The 20324-nt window shown below is 34.0% G+C and overlaps 1 protein-coding gene across 2 annotated transcripts in view; it reads right to left on the reverse strand.

Annotated features, from left to right (window-relative positions):
* Nucleotides 1-20324, reverse strand: part of LOC140437200 (probable peptidoglycan muropeptide transporter SLC46) — a 65083-nt gene that overhangs the window by 24634 nt on the left and 20125 nt on the right. For both annotated transcript variants that reach the window (XM_072526562.1, XM_072526561.1), the window contains exons 2-3: nucleotides 9109-9400; nucleotides 2369-3002 (exon numbers count right to left, since the gene is read on the reverse strand). In XM_072526562.1, the coding sequence (XP_072382663.1) occupies nucleotides 2369-3002; nucleotides 9109-9387 (913 nt within the window). In that variant the 5' untranslated portion in view covers nucleotides 9388-9400. The remainder of the gene's footprint in view (nucleotides 1-2368; nucleotides 3003-9108; nucleotides 9401-20324) is intronic.

Genomic DNA, 20324 nt, shown 5'->3' on the forward strand with positions numbered 1-20324 from the left:
ATCTGAGCTAAATAACATACAAGGAGACGAAGGTCCAGAAATAACGGAAGAGGAAGTAATGTACGCACTAAAAAGAATGAAAAATGGTAAAGCCCCAGGTCCAGATGAAATACCAACGGAAATCCTTAAACTAATAGAAAAAGACTCGATTCACATTTTAGTTGAACTTTTCAATAGCATTTATACATCAGGAAAAATACCACAAGAATGGCTTTTATCCACCTTTGTTATTATACCAAAAAGGATAAATGCCAAACAATGTAGTGATTACCATACAATCAATCTGATGAGCCATGTACTGAAAATATTCCTGAAAATTATACACTCTAGAGTACACAGAAAACTGGAAATGAACATCAATAATACCCAGTTTGGATTCCGAAATGGACTTGGAACAAGAGAGGCGTTGTTTGCACTGAACGTTATGTCTCAAAGATGTCTTGACATAAATCAAGATGTATTCATGTGTTTCATAGATTACAACAAGGCCTTTGATAAAGTGCGGCATGATCACCTAATCAGACTCCTGACAGAAAAGAATTTAGATAAACGAGACATCCGACTAATAGCAAATATGTACTACAATCAGAAAGCAGTAGTGAGAGTAGAGACTAATACCACTGAAGAAATTGAAATAAGCGAGGTGTGAGACAAGGGTGTATACTGTCACCAACCCTGTTTAATCTCTATTCCGAAGACATAATGAATAGAACACTCTCTGAGCAATCCGTAGGTATTAAAATAAATGGTGTTAGATTAAACAATCTGAGATTTGCCGACACCGTTCTGATCGCAGAAACACTTGAAGAGCTACAGACATTGGTGAATAAGATAGCAGACTGCAGCGAAGAATATGGACTATCTTTGAATATAAAGAAAACTAAATTTATGGTAATATCGAAATCAACACAAAATATCCAAAATTTATATTTACACAATGAAATTATCGATCGAGTTAGCAAATACAAATATTTAGGCACTTTTATAAATGAAGACAACGATAGCTCAGCAGAAATCAAAATAAGAATAGAAAAAGCCAGATCCATATTCACTAAAATGAAGAGAGTGTTCTGCGGAAGAGATTTGAGCCTTGAAATGAAACTTCGCCTGAAGAGATGTTACGTACTTTCTGTGCTGTTCTACGGAATGGAGTCATGGACGTTGAAAAAGATTGATACCAAAAAATTAGAGGCATTTGAACTGTGGATGTATCGCAGAATCCTGAGAATATCATGGACCGAGAGAGTCACAAATGTCGAGGTCTTGAGAAGAATGAATAAAGAAAAGGAAGTCATATTTACGATCAAAAAACGAAAACTGCAATACTTGGGACACATTACAAGAGGCGAAAGATATGAACTGCTTCGAATAATTATGCAAGGGAAAATAGCAGGAAAAAGGTCCATAGGAAGAAGACGAAACTCCTGGCTAAAGAATCTACGGGAATGGTATAGCTGTAGCAACAACAAATTGTTTCGGTCAGCAGTTTCGAAAATACGTATAGCCCTGATGATCGCCAACCTTCGGAACAAAGATGGCACTTGAAGAAGAAGAATGCATCAGTGATCAGTCGACAGCAGACTGGACGTGCAGGTCGCTTGGGGACTAGTTTGTTGTGATATTTTTAAAGTTTACACGCGAAATGGCGAAATTGGTAGAACAGTCGTTTAATATAAAATTAGTGCAAGAAGTGGAAAACTATCCCTGCTTATACAACTATATGTTAAATGAATATTCGCGAAAAATATATTACCGAAAAGACTTGGAATGATATATTATATGGTATTCCTTCCCGTTTTCGTACATAATTATGTAGAACACAAACAGATTGAGTTATCTTAATAATTTTTTTGACTAAGTGACATTTTTAACGCGATAATAACACTCAATAATATAATATAAAGGTTAAAATTTAAACACCCAATAACAAAGCTACTCGTACAGGCAAGAAGTGACTCGTTTCTATTAATTTTCAGTAGCGTAGTGTGCGAGTCACAGTTAGTAAACAGTTGGTAATTATAGTTACCAACTAGTTTAGTTGCTTTTTAGTAGCTTCATGTGCGGACGGCCATAGACTCTAACGCAGAAGGATGAAAGACTTTTTGGAATATTCGAGCGTAAAATACTCCGCAAAATATTTACAGATATAAACGATGTTTTGTTTTATTATTAGAAAGAATATGCAGAAGCCAACACATAAAAAAAGAATTTGTTTTGCTATTGTAGTTTATTTCCAACTTTATAATAATTGATAAAAGGCTAAGATTACAGGAAGATAATTTTAGAACAATATTAAGAGATTAAATATTTTACAACTTCAAAAATATATTCATAACGTTTTGTAATATTAAATAACTTATTTACTCACCATCATACGCAGCTTTATGTAGAGTCACTAAAAGTAACAAGGCATATAAATGAGAAGCATTTGATGGCCTTTTCCATATTACCTTGAAAGTTTCGATTATATGGTTAGGGTTAAATATGTCAAACATTAAATTTAAATTGTACTCGATTTTTGTTTTCGCTGTTTCTTTTACCCAAAACATACCATAAAATAAAGAAAAGAACATTATCGATGTTGAAATACTCAAAACTCCTAGATATCCTAATTTTGTAAACAGTTTTCCAGACACTAAATTCGCTAAAAGTACGCTTAAGCTAATTACTGTAGATGTTATTCCTATTTTAAGAGTTCTATTGTCAACAGTACTTACATCGGCAATATAAGCCGTGATAGCCATAGTAAGTAAACTTTGTGAACCAAATACGGATGGTACTATTTTTTCCAATACTCCTTGCACTTCTAAGGGCCAAGTTCTCATATTTAGAACACATAGAATGCCTCCGAAGCTACCTAAAATATCACCTATTATAGGAAGAATAAAAAAGGGTTTCCTCCATTTGTGCCGGTCACTAAATGAACCCATAAAAAGAATAAGTAGTAGAGGTATCAAGCTTTGCACTGGTTGCTGCCACGAATGCATTTTACTAATAATAATCTGTAAATGAAAAATTATTAATTATTCCATCTTAACTCCTTGTTGACTTACATTGTTTAAAATATAACTAATTTCAAATTATTGGTATGTTTTATTATAGACGAATTTAACTCCGCCTTTGGTAGTTGCTGAATGAATTAAGTAGCTCGTTAACTATCAGTGCCGGTCCCAATCCCGGATAAAGGAGGAGGGTTTGTGTCAGGAAGGGCATCGGCAGTAAAAACTTTCTTAAACCATAAAAGGAAGAAATAAAGAAAGCAGTTTAGAGGCTAGCGAGTTACCCGAAAGTGACGCGTGATTGTGGCCTCACTTGACCCCTGTGAAAAGTGAGCTAGGGTCTTAGAGGACGGAAACGGAAGGGGCTAAAGAAGCTAGTCCTGAGAATTGCAACTCTTAACGTAGGAAGCATGACAGGTAAAGGAAGAGAGCTCGCCGATTTCATGCAGAGGAGAAGGATTGGTGTACTTTGTGTGCAGAAAAGTTAATATATAGTAGTTCGAACAGTCATGGGAGGTATTATTTTGAACAATTAGTGGAAGGAATATCTTGTAAGAGTAACCAGAAGAAGTGAGAGAATAATGAGTATCCAACTGAATGTGAACATCATATGTGCGTACGCGCTACAGATAGGGTGCGAAGAACAGGAAAAGGAAGAATTTTAGAGGGTTATTCATTGCGAGATGCTCGAGATTCCTGTAGACGAAAAAAGTGTTTTATTGGAAGTGATTTGAATGGACATATTGGTAGAAAAAGGGCGGAAATAGAAAGAGTTCACGGAGGTTTAGAGATGGGAATAAGAAATGATGAAGGAAATAGTGTTAGTGACTTTGTAGTGGCATGCGATTTGGCTGTCATTAATACGTTCTTTATGAAGACTGAAGACCAGTATGTTACCTATAGTAGCAGGGAAGGGGAAGTCCGATAGATTTTATGCTGTGTAGAAGTCAGCTAACAGAGGTTACTAACTGTAGTAGGTGAGTGTGTAGCTAGTCAACACCGAATAGTGGATACGGAGATAAAGGTGAGGCGAAAAGGAAAACAAGTAGGAGGTCAGAAAGTAAAGTGGTAGAAGTTAAAGGATATGGATTTGCCAAGTGTCTTTAAGAGTAGAGTTTTGGAAGAGCTTGAGGAAAAAGATAGGGTAAATGACTGGTGGGAAGCCACCAATAAAGTTGTGGTGCGAGTAGAAGAGAAAATGCTATAAAAACACATTTAGTGAAGGGCCTCCTAGAGACAAAGAAACTTGGTGGTGGAACAATGAAGTGCAACATAAGGTTAGAGAGAAGAAAGAGGCTAGAAAGAAGTATGACAGGTCTAAAAGAGTGGAAGCTAAGAATATATACAAGATAGCAAAAAGGGAAGCAAAGCGCGCTGTAGCTACTGCTAAGGAAAGATCGTATGCACAGATGTATGAAGAGGGGATGTAAAGGTTATACAGCATTCCTAAAGCAAGGGATAAATCATTAAAAGATTTGACCCACGTGTGGTAGATTAAGAATGCTAATTGAAATAAAGCAAAGATGGTATGAGTACTTTAGAAAGTTGCTAAATGAAGAACACTAGAGAAGAGACAGAGGATACGGTATCTCAAATGAGAATGTAATACCGGGGATAGAGAGAGATGAGGTTGTCGAATCGTTAAATAGGATGAAAAACGGTAAGGCAGTAGGACCTGATGGAATACCTGCAGAGGTTTGGAAGGCTCTGGGAGAGAATGCATGGACAGAGAAAGAGAGAGAGAGAGAGAGCTAGAGAGAGCGAGAGAGAGATAGTGACAGGACTGTAACAACTATAGAGGGATAAAGTTATTGTCGCACACAATAAACATTTGGGATAGAACCATAGAGCGAAGGTTAAGGAGACAGACGTCGATAGGAGCAGAACTGTTTGTTGGTAGAGAAATGCGGCGAGAAGCAAAGAGAGCTACATTTGATATTTAAAGATCTTGAAAAGCCGTACGATAAAGTCCCTGGACTAGAGCTATGGAGATGTATGAGGAAGAAATGAGTTCCTGAGAAGTACGTAAGGCTCGTGAAGGATATGTATGAGGGAGCGTAAACCAAAGTAAGGACTTGTGTCGGGTTAACCGAAAGTTTTCCAGTGATGGTTGGTTTGAATCAAGGCTCTTTACTGAGCGACTACTTTGACAGAGAAAGTAGGGAGGGACCTCCTTGGTCAATGCTCGATGAAATCGTACTAGTAGAGAAGAGCAAAAATATGTCGGTGGAGACGTTGGAAGGTTGGAGAAGGGCTATTAAAGAGAGAGCGAGAGATAAGCTGGTCTAAAAAGAAATATATGTGGTTTAGAAGGTAGAGGAATAGTTGGGAACATAGAACTGATTGGAAAAAAACTAACTAGGAAGAGTAGGAGAATTTAAATACCTTGGCTCCTAAATAACGGAAAATGAGACACTAGATCGAGAAATTGCCCATAGGATACAGGCTGGTTGGTTTAATTGGAAGCGAATGAGCGGGGTATTATGTAATAAAAAAATCGGGGAAGGGCCGAAAGGAAAAAATATACAAAAGTGTAGTGAGACCTGCGTTGGTGTACGACGGTAAAGTGTGGCCTATAGAAAAGATTCAGGAAAAGAAGATGGATGTAGCTGAAATGAAAATGTTACGCTAGATGTTGGGTAAGATTAGAAGGGACATAATTAGGAACGACTTGATTACGGAAAGAGCCGGGATGACTACGGTCTCAAAAAAGATTCAAGACCAAAACTGGTTTGGTTACGTCAGACGTAGAAACAAAAACTACGGGGGACGAAGAATAGAGCTGTTAGAAGTTGGTGGAAGGAGAGGTAGAGGAAAACCCAGAAGATGAAAGGACTGTATGTCAAAGGACTTAAAAGAGAATTGTTTAGGTCAAGAAGACCCGATGGACAGAAATGAGTGGCTACGAAGATTAAGGAACCCATGTCTGCTATGAAAACATTAACTTGAGAATAATGGGCCATTTTTATGTATTTTTACACGCTAAATACTTAAAAAACATATAAACATATAAAAAACACATAAAGTTTGTTCTGTTGTACAGAAGAACTTTGGCAGTATTCAAAACATTAATTTTTTTGCAGTTCCAATAGTTTGGAGACATTTAGGTACTAAACGATTTTTTTCTGAACACTGTCTGTTCTACACCAGTCGTAGTATAGCCAATTAGTTTATTGTACATATTTCATTAGTTATTATATAAGTCCTTGGAACTTGTGTAGATCTATTATATATAAACTCTCTCTCCACACCCGACAGACCATTTATTTATCCTAATATACAAGAGTTATTGTATCAAACCGACATTGAGCTCTAATTTCAACATTCAGTTTTGCCGAAACTGCATTACGCTGCTGAATATTCACCTGTAAGACCCTGATTACAGTCATTATAACCTATTTGGTCTAGTTTGCGACCGTTCCTTTCTCGGTTCTTATATGTTTTATTTGTGGACTCGTCGGCAAGTCATTAATTTCTAAATGCTATTCTCGTCTATCTCTTGTTGTATCCGTGTCCATTTTTCTTCCACGAGTTGGAACCAAATGTTGTCTGGCACGCCAATGCACCCATACCGTATCAATGCTATAATTCTCTAAAGTTTGTCAGCTCTCCAACACTTTTCCATGGTGGTATGCGTTCTCTGGACAAACTTCGTGATTTGAGACATCAATAATCCCATCAAAATTTTACCCGTATGATTAATTAGTTGCGGTGCTATTATCTGGTGAGTTACTGATTGAGTATGGTCTAGGTAAAATTTTTGTACTTTATGTTTGTATCTTATATGAAATCAACAAATCTAGAGTTGATGACATAGCTGTAGCCTCTATGTCATATTCTTGGTTGATCCAGGGGGGTTGTCCTATATATGCAAAATTTTACCCGTATGATTAATTAGTCGCGGTGCCATTATCTGATGACTTACTGATTAAGTATGGTCTAGGTAAAATGTTTGTACTTTGTATTGGTGTCTCATGTTAAATCAACAAATCTAGAGTTGATGACATAGCTGTAGCCTCTATGGCTCTTGGTTGATCCAAGGGGGTTGTCCTATATATCTATAGGGCATTCTTTATTAGCCATTGGGCGCATCATGTCGGATAAGAAAATCTCCCCGTCTAGTCTGTCTTGCATGGAGTCTCAGATTTCAGACTGTCAGTCTCAGACTAGACCGGACTACTAAACGATGGTAGTGATTGGTATTTTTGTTTTTAAAATATACTAAAATTCAATTAAAAGATCAATGAAAGAAAACAAATATATTTACTTTACGAAGATCCAGTTTATTCCATTCTTTCCAAATATAAAAGTATGTTCTTTCAATCACAGACGCGCAGTTTACTCAGCACCCGTACCTGAAGAATTAGTGCTTTACATTTACAAAATAATTATAGAACTACTTACTCAATATTACATAATAGACACAATTGAAGCCAAAAGACTAAACTGGTATATATACCAGCAGATAATGCCTGAAAATAGAAGGCAGAAAAATAGAAAAAAAAAGACTCCATCCACTAGAAGAGAACAAGGTAAGAAAAGATAGTTGTGGAGATAAGATGTCCAAAATACAATAATTGCCAGAAATATAAAAATTGAAGATGGCTGCCAGCTGTAAAAAATTCGCCTATCATTCACCACGCCTAAAACCTGCTTTATATTCTCGTAGGAACGCTTTAGTATAAAATTCAGTCTGTCATGCAAGATATTTGACAATATCTTGTATGCTATATTTAGGAGAGTTATTCCGCGGTTATTATTGCATTCTAGGAAGTTCCCCTTTTTGTCTAACCATTATATGAAGCCTAAGTTCCATTCTTTATTCATTTGATCCTCAGACCAAACTTTACAAACTATTTTTTGCCTCAACTTGGTAATCTGCTCTCCACCATGTTTAAATAACTCCTGGGGTGCTGTATGCCATCGCTGCATGAGGATTTTTCAACCTACTACCTTCTTCTACCGCGGGGATTCCATAAATTCCTTATTTCGGTACTCCAGTTCTATGTTATTAGTAGGTTCCTCTCTCAGCAACTCTCGAAAGTATCTTACCATCCTAACAGGTTCCCAACCTTTTTGTTGGTAAGCAAGTTGCTATTCTTATCATTTCACATGTTGATTCTCGGCTTGAATTCTTTTCTTCTTCTTCTTGTAGTGCCTATCCGTTTCGGATGTTGGCGACCATCATGACAATCTGTATTTTGCTGCTCTGAAAACATTTGTCGTTGTTGTGTCGAACCACGTACGAAGATTTTTCAGCCAAGAAATTCTTCGCCTTCCTGGTCCGCGTTTTCCTTCTACTTTTCCATGAAGAATTAATTGCAGCAACCCATATCTTTCGCAATTCTTTTCTAATAATATTTATTTGGTAATAGAACTTTCTTATTTCTCCTTGACTCATGACTCATATGGCTTTAGAGCCGTTATAATATGTTGTTTTCTGATTCTCGTTTCTTCTTTCTGTGTATGCGTTTCTCATCTTTCCTTAAGTTTTGTACATTGTTGTCCTAGTTGTTCATTGTTGCATGGTTCTAAATGCTTCGTCGTTCTCATCTGTTATTTTTTTGATCTCTTGGTCGAATCAGTAGTTTCTCTTTTCTTCTTCTACTTTTTCTTTTTATCTAGACATAACTCTGCCTGTTTTTCAATTTGCCTCCAGTAAGTTGTCATTCCATCGTTTTCGTGGTCTTCCTACTGAGCATCTTTCTATTGGGGAACCGTCATTTGCCGTCTTTACTACTCCATTTGTTACCATTCGGCTTATATGATCATTCCATTCTACTCTTCTATTTCTTACCCAGTTCTTGATGTTCTCCACCTTACATCTACTTGGTATATATGTATTTCTAGCTCTGCCCCATAGTGTCTTGCCATCAATTTTTCTATGTGTTTTCATCTCTGCTGTTTCTAACATCCTTTTTGTCCTCTCTGTGTCAGGTCGTGTTTCTGCCGCGTATGTCATTATTGGTCTGATGACTGGTACTACATCCGTAGAAGTTTATCATGAAAAAATTATTTAGATGGTCTTTTTCATCACAAAACTATTTTTTATAAGATTAACAACTGGAGTCAACAAAGAGTTATTTGGTTATGCCTATTATTATATTACCTGTATATTTTTGTTTTCTGCAGAAAAATTTCTGTGATTTCCAGCTAATACTGCATTACAGACCGTATCATTGTAGCCTAAATTGACTCTGCATGCTTTTTCAAATTCTAGGTTATTAAACGCTGGCTTGGACAAAACCATTCCTAATTGGTAAAATCCAGCTAACGGTTCAACTGTTATAACATCTCTAAGTTTATTAATTTTATGTCTAATGATTGTAGAATATACAGTCTTGTCTTTTTTGTTGGCAGTTTCGTTTGTAAAACTTTTGTCGAGCATTCTGTATTATAAACTGGAAAATAAAAAATAAGTGGTTTATAAAAGATAACTAATAGTTATAGTAATATAATGGCCAGTTTAGTGATTAATCCTAATGAAATTTTTAGTTTCCAGAGGCAAGCATTAGCTAATTTTTAGCAAAAAAAAATTTCTCAGGAGCAAAACAAAAGCTAAAATTACTTTATGAATTTTTTAATACGACTAAAAATTTAATACCTATACCTAATATATACTCATTCTTCCCAATTACCTACGTTGGGGTGATCTTCGGGGATAAACTATCAAAGTCGCATATAACATGTGAGAAGTGTAAAATCAAATTCGGCAATCTCCATTTTTCTTGTTTTGAGTTAGGGACGCCATCTGTTGCGTTTTTTATTATCTGTTAGATAAAACTAATTGTAAGAATCGAAAGTGTTCTTAACTTTATACAAATAGCAGTGAAAAGTTCATATTGGGATCAAAAGCGTCAATCTCCATAGCTGAGTGCATACAAAACATTGCAATCTCCGCTGCGGCCAATAAGAACCACGTAGCTCACGCACATGATTAACACAAGGTTAGATTTGCCGTTACATCGTGCTATTATAATTTGTTTTAGTTTTGGGTATCGTTACATTACTTTTGTGCTTTTCCTAAACTATATTTGTGTCTAAGAAATTAGTTTAATATACAAAAAAGTATTAATTTTTTATCATGGAAGTTAATGCGTCTTATGTCACACCAACAAAGGCAAGGAAGCGAATAAGACAACCTGAAAAATGGAAGAAAAACGTTGCAAAACGTTTAAGGTGAGTACTTTTGTGAATGTTACGATTCCATTTCCAAGCCGTTGTTGAATTTTGATATTTTGTTTTTGTTAAAATTTTGTTAAAATTTGAACCCATTTCAGTACTTATGTTCATAATTATTGTTTGTTGTAGATATTCTGCGAAGAATATGCCAGAATACCCAACATGTGGTCACAATTCAAAAATTGAAAATTGCCTGCTGAAAATGAACGAAATACAGAAATGTCATAGCTTATTCCATGAAACCAAAGATAAAGCGATTCAAAATGCCTTTATTTTGAAATACTGCACTGTGAATCGTACTGACCGTCTTCGGCCGAAAAATGAAAAGAATTCTTCAAAGAAGCACCAGTTAAATTGTTTCATTCTTAATTTTTCATCAAAGGGGAAAGTTCCAGTGTGCCAAGCAGCTTTTTTCAACGTGCTAGGGATAACAAAACACAGGCTTTCCTATGTGATAAAACGATTTAATGAAACAGGCCAAGTACCCACTGAACGCAGAGGTGGTGAACGAAAAACTGCAAAATATCGGGATAAGCTGGAAGGAGTGTAAAAGTTTATAAACCAATTAAAATATACTGAATCCCATTACTGCCGTTCAGTGACGAAAAGAATGTATCTTCCATCTGAACTGAGCGTCTCAAAATTGTATTTATTGTACACTGCTCAGACAATTTCATTGGAGACTGTGAAGAGATCGTATTTTCGCTATATATTTAACAGAAAATATAATTTGAACTATAAAACTCCAAGAACAGACGTTTGCTCAAAATGTTTAGAGCTAAGTGAACGCATTAAATATGAGAAACATGAGCAATTTAAAATTAAACTAATGACTGAAAAACGGCTCCACAAACTTCGAGCGAAAGCATTTTTCCAATTTCTTTAAGAAAACAGAGAAGACCTAGTCACTTGACTAGTTTGACTGAGTTCCTGATCAAAGTGCTTATTATTCAAGGCAGCTTTATTTTTATAACTACTGTTGTTGAAGGTTCCTCAAAGTCTCCACTTTAAAAGAAAAATGTATTTTAGTACTGTTGGACTGAGGACATGTTTAGCAAAGGATCAAAGAAAATTTCCTCTGCAGGCTTTTAAATCGACTCAATGACACTGAATTTAGCAACATATCAATGAAGGTACGACTGGTCGCCGATGGATGCAGTGGCCAAAATAAAAACTCTATAATGATTACCTAAGTTAGTTTTTCCTGTAGTTGGTCACTCATTCTTACCATCCCATAGAGTTTTAGGTCAAATTGAGAAGAATTTACGAAAACGAGAGGCAGTAACGACACCTGGCGAATACTAGGAAATTATTTTCGAATGTTCTACAGTCATTGATATGAAGCAAAGCTGTGTTTACGATTGAAAGTCTGCTGTTCAAGAGGTTCTTAAATCAGAAGGAGCATTGGGTTTTCAGTTTAAGGAATGTAAAAGGTACATTTTAAAACGATGTAGGACAGGAAATGTTTTAATACGAGGTGGACTTCTTTACAAAAACGATTTCGGATCTTTTGCATGATAAATCCAGAAAAACTTATCGCCTATGCTCACAAAGTAAATAATTTAAAACTGCGTGATGTGAGAAATCTTTTGACCATATATTTTAGTTTAGACTGGACACAACTCGATCAACGTAACTACTATAAAGAGCCTTTTCAACTTCATGAAAATGTGAACTTCAACTATTCTGTGAATATATACCCGAACTTCAGGATATTTTAGTTTAAGTGATATGTATATAAATTGTTTACATATTATATTATTGTTCAATATCAAAATATATTTTTTTTCACTAAGTAACCGACACAATGATATTTTATTAGTTTCAAAACTGGCAATAGCGTTATAGATCATTTTCATATATCTCAATATCCAAGCATTGCAAACAAAAATGGCAATCTCCAAACTAAGATATTAAAAAAAGGAAAAGAAATATTATACGAAACTGCTGAAAGAGGATAGAGTAGAGTACAGATGGGAAAAGATAAGGGAATTAATAGACAACAGAGACGAAAGAGGAAATCCCTATAATAACATTATCTGAATTGACGGAAACCTTAAAAGAGGTTAAAAACGGAAAAGCCGCAGGGCCTGAAGACATTCCCATAGAGCTGGTTAAATATGGGCCGACTGCACTTTTAGAATTAATAGTAGACCTTTTCAATAAATGTATGTGTGGAGACCAGGAAATTCCTAAAGATTGGAATAAATCTTATATAAACTTCATATATAAGAGAGGAAATAAAAGAGACTGTTCCAATTATAGAGGTATTAGTGTGACGAGCTCTGTGGGCCGGTTGTATGGCAGAATATTAAATAAGAGGGTTGAAAGACAGATACAAGATATTGAAGAACAAAGCGGCTTTCGTACCGGGAGATCCTGCCTTGATAATATATTTATCCTACGACAAATAATTGAAAAGTGTGTCGAAAGAAGTAGAGCGACCCATTTGGTATTTATAGACTTTCAGAAAGCATATGATAGTGTCCCGTTAAAGAAAATGTTTGAGGTCCTCGAAAGGTCCGGATTGGATTCGACGTATATCCGAGCGATATATAAATTGTACGAAAATGCAGTTAGTTGTGTAAAAATTGGAACCAGAACCTCAAATAAATTTAAAGTCACTAAAGGCCTAAAGCAAGGATGCTGTTTATCACCGACACTCTTTAAAATATACGTCCAAGAAGCATTAAGGAATTAGAGAAATAAATGTAGATTTATGGGCATCGAAGTGGGACAAGAAACTCTGTACACATTGTTGTTTGCAGATGATCAGGTGGTGGTTGCAACCGATGAGGAAGATATAAATTATATGAATCTAAAATTATTTGAGGAATATGCCAAATGGGGGCTTACTGTAAACATAAGCAAAACAGAATATTTAAAAATTGGACGAAATACCACAGATCTGAGGCTTCAAAACGCTGTCATAAAAGGCTGCAACCAGTATAAATATTTAGGAAGCATCATATCAGCAGATGGCAGAGTTAAGATAGATGTACAAAACCGAATAACCCAAGGGAAAAAATGCATCCGAATACTGAATTCATTACTGTGGTCTAATAAACTAAAGATGCATACCAAACTTCGCGTATACAGAGCAATTGTAGAACCAATTACCACATATGGTGCCGAATGTTGGACGATGACAAAGAATGAACGAGATAAAGTAGGCGTTGTGGAAATGGATTATCTTAGAAGGTCATGTCGAGTATCGAGAATGGAAAGAATCAGGAATGAGGAAATACGAAACCGTACAGGAATTAGAGATACTCTTTCAGATAGAATACAAGAAAGGCAATTACAATGGTATGGCCACGTGATGAGAATGGAGGAGGAGCGGTGGCCAAAGACAGCCTTAATGTATGTTCCGCCAAAAAGAAGGAAAAGAGGAAGACCACCAAATTCCTGGAGAAGAGAAATTACAAAAACAATGCAATCTAGAGGCTTAGAAGAGGGAGATTGGAGAGATAGGAAAAGATGGAGGCTGAAATGCGGGAAGCGGCAATCGCCGTAAGACCCCCGTTATATGATGATGCTGATGAAAAGAAATAATTTCTTAAGCTCCTCTTTCTGGACATCCAATCATTCTTCATTAGTTTTATTGTTTTAATTTAATTTTGTTAGTTTCTACAGTTTTTCGCGTTTTCCCAAAATTATGGAAATAGGAGATTACCAACTGTGATTTTACATCCCTCATGTATATGACCGACGTATAAAAAGCAATGTACACCTAATTTTAAAAGAAAGTGCTGGATTAATAGTAGCGTGAAGAAAATTTCATTTAACACTATACTTTTTTACAAATTGTTTGGCTTGTATTTAGAGTAAATACATCTGCACAAGCGGTATAAGTGTTTTAATCCTGAATAAATTATTTAAATTTATTTTACATACAGTATTAAATTAAATAATTTAATGAACTGAAATAAAATACCACTGAATCTTTAAAAATCACACGAACAAGCTGAATTTGCAAAAAGCTTACCAATCCCCAGGGTTGGGAAGGGGGGGGGCGTTAGAACGGAAAAAAACTATTTACCAAGAATCTATACCTTATCAATTCTAGATAAGATAAATTATATCTATATCTTAAATACAATTTGTATCAATTCGACGGTAAAAATTCGATATCTTTTTATCAGAGTGTCCTATCGCCAAAAATAAAAATGCGTTTTAAAGGTGAAAAGTGAAGCTTTCTTATGCAATTTTTGTATTTTGCCGTGAATAAAGTGAGTTTTTATAAAGGTGTTAAATAAATAAACGTTGCGCAATTTCTTTATGATTCTCATGAGCTCAATTATTAAATTTATCACTTTCATTGACAGGTCATGGAATTTCCATTTTTATAGAATAATCTTCAAAACTTACAGCATGAAATTTCGGTAGAGTTTTGGCAACAAATGTGAAGCATCTTGAAATATGCCTAAAAAACGCTGAGTTAAAACTTTCACAATACAAAAATCTAATCTAATCTAATTTAATCAAAAATCGTTTTTCGAAACTACACAAATTAAGCTACAAATTTCACTCAATAACGTCTTCGTGGAAGCATTTCCCGTGACATGCGATCGTTTTTAATGTAAAAGTTTAAATTCTGCGTTTTTTATGCATATTTCAAATACCTCGTATTTGTTGCCAAAATTCAAAATCTAAATTTCATATTATAGGTTTTGAAGACTAGGCTTTAACAATGGAAATTTTACTACGACCTATTATATTGATCTCATGAAAAGCGTAAAAAATGACAAAAATCTTGCAACGTTTATTTGTTTAACACCTTTATAAAAATTGACTTCATTTACGTCAAAATGTGAATTGCGAATTTTTACCATCGGGAGTTAATACAAATTTTATTTAAAATTGATTTCGCGCGCGTAACTAACATCCAAAATCACCGGTCGCTTCAAGCGTGTTGTTTCTGAGAGAATGGTTCATTCTACACAAAAAGTGCTAATAAACATTTTTGTTCAAAATTATCTCATTTTTTATTTAAAAATTGGTAAATTTTGTAAATGGTATTTGATTTTTTTCTGCTTTCACATAGGAAGCCGGGTGGTAGGGGTGGTAAACTTTTTTTGCATCTTTTTTGGGGTCCCAAAATTAACATTATTAGTAAAATTTAGCTTGTTTGTATGATTCTTACAGGTCAAATCTATAACGACTGGACTAATATGGTAATTTAAAAATCAAATAAAATATTATCAATACATACTTTAGTACAGTTATGCTAAAGATGACAGCAATAGAAAAATTATAAACAAAATTGGAATATATGCAAGAGAAACATACAAATCATAAAATAATAAAGGAGTTTTATGAGGAACTACAAATACTAGTGGAAAAAGAAGTAAAAAAGTAAACTCCTTATATTATTGGGAGATTTCAATGCCAGAATAGGAGAAGTAATACGTGGACCAAAACAAAGGTCTAATGACAGAATCAGTAAAGGCATGGAGAAACTGTGGTGGAATGTTGCATAATAAGCGATTAGCGTTATGGTTAATAATAGATTTATAGACAATAAACCAATTTTGTAGTCAAAAATAAAGCGACACACCATAACTAGAGAATGTATGAAAAAAATTTGACGTCACCTAATGTAAAGAGCGACCACTATTCGGTGCTTTAATGACGCGAGAGGACTTATGTAGAAAACAATGAACATGAAGATAGTGTAAAAACGAGTTGGAACTTAGTTTCAGTCATTCCTGCTTATCTAACAATAGTTGGGTATTATGATAAATTCAAAACCAATCACACATCAAGAAAAAAGAAAGAAAGTTACTGGCGACTCCCTAAAAAATACACTTTTACAAGCATTTTTCTGCAAATGAAGCGTTATTCCGATGACGTTAAATCAATAACGGAAATTTTAAAGTCTCGTATTGTTTCCAACAATACATATAGGAAATACCGACATTTAAAAAAATAAGAATTTACTTTCACGAGTAAAAAACTAGGTCAGCAGTGTCTATACCGGGCCACGAGTTGACTAATTATTTTTCTCTCATCACCACATGTTGATAGTTCAGCCACGAAGATCACCAGCATAAAAAATTGTGCACTTGCATCGTTATATGTAGTTAAAAAGTCGCCATAGTGCACCAGATCACAAGATAAGAAGAAAGAAGCTAAGAACACTATATTGACTTTATTCGCATTTTCTCTCCCTCTTCATTTTTTTTAATAACCGATTATTGTGCGATATATATATATATATATATATATATATATATATATATATATATATATATATATATATATATATATATATAATATACTATTTTTCAATTATTATATTATCTATATTTATACTTTCATCATTTGTGTAATTTATTTTCCACCATCTTACCCACATTAGCTACCACCAACGCGTTATGAATACAGCTTTATTTTTATATATTTTTGTTTACACGATGTATTAATGAATGTTTTTTATGGAAGATAATTGAGTGCGTTTCTTCTTAGCTAAAGTCCTACGATTTATCCGAATTATTCATTTAAGTCCTTTGTTTTAGTCAAATTATTTATTTTGGTCCTTATTTTCAGACTGATAGACTTAAGAAGGCGTTTAATGGGGGTAATAATTGAAATTGCTATATTGCATATTGTAGCGAGATTAAATAAAACGAGCGGTTCGAATTTATATAAATATATTTATTTATATGTTTACAGTTCGATAGTATCTTAACAACTAAACTCACTCATAACATCGTTACATATATATATATATATATATATATATATATATATATATATATATATATATATATATATATATATATATATCAAAAAGTATTATTCTCGAATCTTCTGGGGTAGTCCCACCTCTAATTCGTTGTTTGACCAATGGATTTCTCATCGAGCAAAAAGACAAAAGAGGGAATCTAATCGTTATGAAAAGGAGACCAAAAAAGTGGCCTCTGATGGCGGACATATCCGGAAATGCGAATGCGCCGAATTTAAATTTCATGACACTTCACAATAATAATACAGTGGTGTAGGGGTTCTAATTTATCAATATATCAATAACATCAGCAATAACATAACCCAACTAAATTTGATTTCTTAAACAAGGAAAGAGTCTCTCTTTCCTTGTTCAATGTGGCCTCTCAAGATGGCACTTTCTCTCTAACAATATTTTTGTCCCCACTACCTTTACATTCCCTCTTTTGTCTTTTTGCTCGATGGGATTTCTACAGCGCTCGATACATCGCGAAGGTTCTCGAAGCCATTTCGAGATGCAACCGTTACAGAGGCCATGCCGAAAGCATGTTTGTAACAATATATTACATGACAGAGGAATACCACCAGATTTGATGATGATGATGATGATCGTGTTTGGCATGGAGACTACTCCATTTGTCACAGATTTTTTACCCCTAGATTTAGTAAAGACAATAATTATATACAATGATAATGCAGTGATGGTGAAGCTGAGGAGATAACTGCCTGAATATTAAACCGGTTTTCGACAAGAAAGATCTACAACTGATCAGCTATTCACAGTGAAACAAATTCTAAACAAATCGTGGGAATACGACATTGGCGTCCACATCATATTCATAGATTTCAAACAGGCTTATAACGAATTATTAGACAAAAGTTATATCATATCCACTAGGAAACTAAGTTCCTGTAGCTGGCTGTATACCATGTATAACAAAATTTTTAATTTCAAATCCTTTATAAAAGGTATATAATAAAATACCCAAACGAGCTATATCACAAATACATTACAGAACGTTTTCGGAATGTAAATTCCATCATCAGTGTAACGAAGTATACATGCTACGACCCACTAAAATATATAAGTGAAAACCCTTTAAATGTTATTAATTTATAGATAAGTTACATTATATATTATTATAAATTAGGATGTTTAAGTTACCGTTAGAATTGGTAACATGACAACGTATGGCTCTACATAGGTTACATGGTCCTGAGACAAAGTGTCTTCGAGGACCTGTTGATAACAACGAGTTTGAAAATTGATTTTTAATAAAAAATGGTACCACTGAGATAGAGAATCTACATATTCGTATTCAGCGAAAATTTTTCCACCCTTCGATGCAAACAGAAAGGTATCCAGCTACCGGACTATAAGTTTCTTCTTCGACACCTTTAGTGAGATTATCGACCATAGCTTTTTAGTTATTCACGTCGTAATTGTATATTGTCAGTACTTTTGGTACAAATTTTGTATTATTATTATTAGATGTACTATAATAGAGCTGAATTTCTAATTTTCATCGCATTTTATGTCGTGCGAAGTCTCGAACTTATTATTGGTTTCAATCTGTTCTACCATTTCTTGTGAGGTTTCGCGATTTATTCTTTTTTTTGTGACTGGTAGTTTGTCATATATGTTTCTTTCAGTAACCTTCGTTTTCGGTTGTCTTTTTCATCCCAAATATGTGATATTTGTGTTTTATTAGGTTTAATGACTTACTATAATATGCTGCAGGTATGTTGGCTCCTGTTCAGACTTGGCTCAGGTTCATTCGCGGTAGGAAAAATTCTTGTGGTCACAATACTTTAATATGCTCTTTTTGTAAACAATAAAGATTGGATGCGTATTATATTACAATTTAATGTGTATCACAATATTCATTAAGAGATAATTAGGTTTTAATGGAATTCGATAACGGTACTTATTGACAGCTAAAAACGAGGTTCGAAAGTAATTCGAAATCAATATTTATGTAATAATCAATATAATATATACTACCTATTACATATAATATATATATATATATATATATATATATATATATATATATATATATATATATTTTTTAGTGGATTTTCTTGGGTTTAGGTTCATAAAAAAATTTTGATACTAAGGCATTTTCATATATTTTTTCGACGTTTCGGCAGGAAATCCATGCCTTTTTCAAGAAGTAATATTGACAAGCATGTAAAAATTTGTTACTAACAAGTAGACGTCACAATTAAAATAATATTAAAAACATAGGACATACCCACTAAGTCACTACATGTAAAAAAATAATGATTTTTTTTACATGTAGTGACTTAGTGGGTATGTCCTATGTTTTTAATATTATTTTAATTGTGACGTCTACTTGTTAGTAACAAATTTTTACATGCTTGTCAATATTACTTCTTGAAAAAGGCATGGATTTCCTGCCGAAACGTCGAAAAAATATATGAAAATGCCTTAGTATCAAATCAAATTTTTTTATGAACCTAAGCCCAAGAAAATCCACTAAAAAAATATATATTAAGGTTCAAGAACTAAACTCAAACTATATATATATATATATATATATATATATATATATATATATATATATATATATATATATAAATTAATCGTGTAATAGTGTACATAAATAGTGTATTTTATGCCACGCGGGCATAAAGTACACTATTGCGTAGTTGGTAACTAAACAATAAAACATAATAATAAACTAGTATGACATAAAAAATGTATAATCTTTACTCCGAACTTTGTAATGAATCCAATAAACAACCAGTAAAAGAGTCTTTTCATCGGCAACTAGTTTGCAATAACTATAATATTTATTTTCATGTACCTAAAAAAGATAACTAAACATAAAGAAGGTATATTATTGGAGGCTAAACAATCAACAGTGTATGATCAGCATATACAAGCAAGGAATGCGGCTCGTGAAGAAAAAACAAAAGATAGAGTCTCACAATAATTTTTTGGTATTTGATTTACAAAATTTCTTGAGTTGTCCTCATGCTGAAGTAAGTAACTTTTATTATAAAAGCAATTTAAATGTTTACAATTTAATTGCAATATTATCCAAAACGAAACAAGTATACTGTGCCTTGTGGAGTGAAGCTCTTATGGGTAGAAGTGGCAATGATATAGAAAGTGCATTGATCAAAATTCTAGAAGCTATTTTTAGAGATCATCCCAATATGAAAATCATAGTATTGTGGAGTGAGAGTTGTGTAGCACAAAACAAAAATTCCCTCATGTCTGCAGCGATTGCGTCCGTTCCAAAAAAGAATTCAAATATCGAATCCATAATAATGAAGTTTTTAACTCCAGGTCATTCGTGTAATCAAGAGATAGATGCAGTTCACAGCTGCATAGAAAGAGTTTTAGAAAAGTCAGAATATTATTCTCCTTTACCTCTTTTA

Source organism: Diabrotica undecimpunctata, chromosome 3 (assembly GCF_040954645.1).
Source record: "Diabrotica undecimpunctata isolate CICGRU chromosome 3, icDiaUnde3, whole genome shotgun sequence".
Lineage (NCBI taxonomy): Eukaryota > Metazoa > Arthropoda > Insecta > Coleoptera > Chrysomelidae > Diabrotica > Diabrotica undecimpunctata.